The sequence below is a fragment of the Plecotus auritus genome, assembly GCF_963455305.1.
Source record: "Plecotus auritus genome assembly, chromosome: X".
Classification (NCBI taxonomy): Eukaryota; Metazoa; Chordata; class Mammalia; order Chiroptera; family Vespertilionidae; genus Plecotus; species Plecotus auritus.
This window is the reverse complement of record NC_137784.1, coordinates 117,376,852-117,381,857: the sequence shown is the minus strand read 5'-3', so window position 1 is coordinate 117,381,857 and position 5,006 is coordinate 117,376,852. Positions and strand designations below refer to the sequence as shown.

General features: G+C 37.7%; 1 protein-coding gene across 2 annotated transcripts; it reads right to left on the bottom strand.

Moving 5' to 3' along the window:
- Positions 1–3,811: 3,811 nt before the first annotated feature.
- Positions 3,812–4,252, bottom strand: LOC308239871 (RING-box protein 2-like; the record flags this gene model as incomplete). 2 transcript variants are annotated; one of them, XM_080652720.1, is made up of 2 exons in its annotated part: positions 3,812–3,934; positions 4,034–4,252. In XM_080652720.1, 2 exons carry the CDS (start codon positions 4,250–4,252, stop codon positions 3,812–3,814), a joined length of 342 nt encoding a protein of 113 aa, XP_080508846.1. The 2 variants fall into 2 exon arrangements, with proteins under 2 accessions (XP_080508846.1, XP_080508847.1); XM_080652721.1 differs by having other exon boundaries at positions 3,812–3,937; positions 4,085–4,252.
- Positions 4,253–5,006: the final 754 nt, after the last annotated feature.

Genomic DNA, 5,006 nt, shown 5'->3' with positions numbered 1-5,006 from the left:
CCAAAATGTGTGTTGTATTTTGTTGAATGCTATTTATGTGTCTACTGACATGAACATGTGATTTTTGTCTTTCAATTTGTGTATGTTATATATAATGTTTATTGATTTGTGAATATTGCAACAACCTTGGATTCCTGGAATAAATCCCACCTGGTCATGGCATATGCTCTTTTTGAATACATTGCTGGATCTGATTTGCTAATATTTTGTTGAGTATTTTAGCATCTATGTTCATCAGGGTTATTTGGCCTGTAATTCTCTTTCTTTGTAGTGTCTTTACTGTTTTTAAAATCAAGATAATGCTGACCTCATAAAAAGAGCTTGGATGTGTTCCTTCCTCTTGGAATAGTTTGAGGAGAATAGCTGTTAGTTGTTTTTTGAATGTGTGGTAAAACTCCCCTGTGAAGTTGTCCACACCAGGGCTTTTGTTTGCTGGCAGTTTTTATTATTACTGCTTCAATTTCATCAGTAGTTATCAGCCTATTCAGGTTTTGTGACTCTTCTTGATTCTGTTTGGAAGATTGTATTTTTATAAGAATTTGTCCATTTCATCTACATTATCCAGCTAGTTGGTTTATAGTTTTTCTTACAATCCTTTGTATTTCTGTGGGGTCAATTGTTACTTCACTTATTTTGTTTCTGATTTTACTTATTTGGGTCTTCTCTCTTTGTTTCTTGATGAGTCTGGTTAAAGGTTCATCAGTCTTGTTTATCTTTCCAAAGAATCAGTTCCTGGTTTCATTAATCTTTTGTATTGTATTTTTAATCTCTATGTCATTTATTTCTGCTCTGAACTTTATTATTTACTTCCTCCTACATACTCTGAGCTTTTCTTGTTGTTCTTTTTCTAATTTTTTTAAGTTGTTTGGTTAAATAGTTTATTAATAATTTTTCTTGGTTTTTGAGGTAGGCTTGTAGGCTTGTAGTGCTATGAACCCTCTCCAATCGGGACTACTTTGCTGTGTCCTATACATTTTGGTTTGTTGTGTATTCCTTTTCATTTGTTTCCAGGAAGTTTTTTTATTTCTTTTTTTATCTCATTGGTAACCCATGCATTGTTTAATAACATGCTACTTAGCCTCCATGTGTTTGAATGTTTTTTAGTGTTTTACTGTAGTTGATTTCTAATTTCACACCATTGTGATCCGAGAAGATACTTGTTATGATTTCAATCTTCTTGAACTTGCAGAGACTTGTTTTGTGCCCTAACATGTGGTCAATATTTGACAGTGACCCATGTGCACTTTGAGAAGAATGTATAGTCTGCAGCTTTGGGGTGAAATATTCTGTAAATGTCAATTAAATCCATCTAATCCAGTTTTTCATTTAGAGTGACTGTTTCCTTGTTGAATTTTGCCTGGAATATCTATGCAGTGAAGTCAGTGGAATGTTAAAGTCTCCTAGTACAGTGGTCAGCAAACTCATTAGTCAACAGAGCCAAATATCAACAGTACAACGATTGAAATTTCTTTTGAGAGCCAATTTTTTTAAACTTAAACTTCTTCTAATGCCACTTCTTCAAAATAGACTTGCCCAGGCCATGGTATTTTGTGGAAGAGCCACACTCAAGGGGCCAAAGAGCCGCATGTGGCTCGCGAGGCACAATTTACTGACCACTGCCCTAGTATGACTGTATTGTTGTTGATCTCACCCTTAAAGTCCTCCAGAAGTTTGTTTGTTATTTTGTTTTATATTTAGGTGCTCCTATATTGCATGTATATATATTTACCAGGGTTATATCCTCTTGTTATCTTGTTAGATCAATCTCTTTAGTATTATGTAGTGACCTTTATTGTCTCTTGTGATGGCCTTCATTTTGAAGTACATTTCATAAGGTGTGACTATTACTACCCCAGCAATTTTTTATTTTCTGTTTTCATGGAACATTTTTTTCCATCCCTTTATTCTCATCGTGTATGAGTCATTTGTTCTAAAGTGGGTCTCTTGTAGACAGCATATATTTGGGTCATGTTTTTGTATCCATTCAGCTACTCTATGTCTTTTGATTGGAGCATTTAACCCATTTACATTTAAGGTTATTATTGATAGATACTTATTGCCATTCTAATTCTTTATACCTATGTTTCTCTATCTCTCTATTCTAATTACAGCAGTCCCTGTAACATTTCTTGCAGTGCTGTTTTGGTGGTTTTAAACTCCTTTAGCCCTTTTTGTCTGGGAAGCTCTTTATTTCACCATCTATTTTTGAATGTTAGCCTTGCTGGATATAGTACTCTTGGTTTCAGATCATTGTTTTTCATTTCCTTGAATTCTCTATGCCATTTATTCCTGGCCTGTAGAGTTTCTGATGAAAACTCAGCTTACAGCCTTATGGGATCTCCTTTGTATGTAACAAATTGCTTTTCTCTTGCTGCCTTTACAATTCTCTTTGTCTTTAATTTTTGGCATTTTAATTATGATGTGTCTGGGTGTGGGGCTGTTTTGTATCTTCTTGTTTGGGACTCTGTGTACCTCCTAAACTTGCATGACATTTTCCTTCACCAGGTTAGGGGAGTTTCCTGCCATTATTTCTTCAAAAAGTTTCTCTCTCCCTTGCTCACTTTATTCACATTCTGGTACTCCTATGATGCAAATATTGTTAGGTTTCATGTTGTTCCACAGCTCCCTTAAGTTGTCCTCCTGTTTTATAATTGTTTTATCTTTTTTGTTCTCTGATTGTGTGATTTTTTCTACCCTGTTTTCTAAATCACTGATTTGATCCTCAGCTTCCCCTAATCTGCTGTGTATTTCTTCCAACCTGTTCTTCATTAGTGCAATGTCATTCTTCATTTCTGATTGGCCCTTTTTCATAGTTTCTATATCTTTCCTCCTGTTGTTGAGCATCCTTATAGTCATTATTCTGAATTCAATATCTGATAAATTTCTTATCTCCATTTCATTTAGCTCTTCTTCTGGATAATTCTCTTGTTCTTTCATTAGGGGCTTGTTTTTGTTGTTGTTGTTTTCTGTTTTCTTTTTTGAAGTAAACAGAATAAACTGTTTATTAAAACACTGTGTAATAAAATAAACTTTTTTTGACCCAATGCTATAGTGGTAAACATTTTCCCCTTATTAACAGTCCACCTGAAATACAGTTAAATTATACCATAATCTGATTAAAACTTGAAAATACCCCTGATCTTTCCCATTGAATTACTGAACAGTGAGGTGTGCAGATCTAGGTTTCTTTGGTGAGTCAATGATAGAGGATGATAACCTAAAAGATAAGCAAAATTCCATACACCCAAAGATGAAATCTTATTTACCCTGCTCTCTGGCCCAAACTTAAAATTGTCATATCAAATAAATATTTAATGAATCACCCCCTTTCTTATCTAAAATAAATACCAGGAACAAATTAAGGATATGAGTTGGGTTTTAAACTGCATTTTATTTGTTACTATAACATTGTCTTTTTTAAAAAAAACTGGTCAACCTTAAGCATGCAAAAAGTTCTCTTCAAAATGGAACTGCTTCCACAACCCCTCAGATATCAATAAGTAAATTATAAAGGTCATTCAATTTGTAGTTCTCTCCTCCTTTATAGCACTTCTGAGCAGTGTGACACATACCACAGAGATAGGAAAGACCATCTTTAATAAATTATCTTCTTAATTGTAGAGAATTTGTGAAAATAAAACTGACAAAATGCTAACCCAGTGCTTTTGATGAGTCCTCAAAGACCAAAGATCCATCATCTCTTCCTACTTGAAGACTTAGTCCTCCAGAGTGTCCTGGGCATTGTAGGGCACTTGATAAGGTGATCCACCTGGGCTCTGGACAAATGCACTAAGAAGCTCTTTCACCACTCTCATTTGCTGATTCTTTGGACCACCCAGTCTTGCTGGCAGAAAGGGCAGTGATTGTTCTGTTTCACCCTCAGGGACATGCAGCAGTTGTGGAAAAAATGATTGCATTTTCCCCAAACCAATGTGTAAGGTTTGTGCTTTAGGGATGTCCCACCACAGCTCTAGAATCTGTGAATGATGTGGTGGCCCCAGATCCTGTACAGTTCCATATGCTGTCTTCCAACACAATTCTCTTGTTTGTTTTCAGCTTGACATCTAAGACAGGCATCCATCACCTGGATCCTGCAGATGGTGCATGTATCGCACTCCATGTGCCAGCTCCACATGGCCACTGCGTTCCACTTCTTGAGAGAGAACATTTTGTCGCCTCGTGACTTGGAAACTGTGCTCCCATAGTGAGAGGACAGGGTGCAAAGCTCCTCGCCATCTTCCAGGTCTGCCATGGTGGCTGCGCGGAGCAGGCATAGAGACATTGGGTCAAGCAGAGCTTATTTTTTTGTCTCCCTATTTTGGCTGCCTGTTTGGGTTTGTGTCTATGTATTAGGTAGATCTGCTGTGACTTACAGTTTATGGTGTAGGACAATGTAAGATGCTATTTGTGACTGGCCATGAGTACCATTTGGAGCTATCAGCAATCCACAGCTTATGGCTCCCATTTTTGGCCTGAGTGCCTTTGGAAAGGTCCAAGATGTGCACCAAGGTCTGCTTTTCCTAGCCCTGGGTCCAGAAGGAGATCAGGCAAAGACTCAAAGCTTCCAGAGATCTGCCTCTACCTTCAGTTTTATTGTTATTCTCAGTCTTAATTAGCTTCAGGTTATCAACCTCAGCAAGGTGTAGACTCCACAGGGGTGGGGTGAGAGGTTTTCCAACAGGGTGGGATAATTGCTTCTCCTCAACCCCCAGGCAAAAACTGCCTGGATAGTAAAGATCTGCCAGAGAAATATGTCCTTTGCAGTATGAGGGAATGACTCAGCATAGGGAACCAGGGTGGCTGCCTTCTGAGCTCTAACCTCTGAATCTCCAACCCTGGATTCTCTCCACACAGTTCTAGTCCAGTCTGCCCTTTCTCTGCTGGAGCACAAGGTGAGTGCCTGCAGAAGAAATTTTATGCATTTGCCCTTTAAGAAGGTGCCTAAATTTCCAGCCATCTCTCCCTGGCAGAGAGCAACCCTGCTGCTTTTCACAGCCAGATGGTAT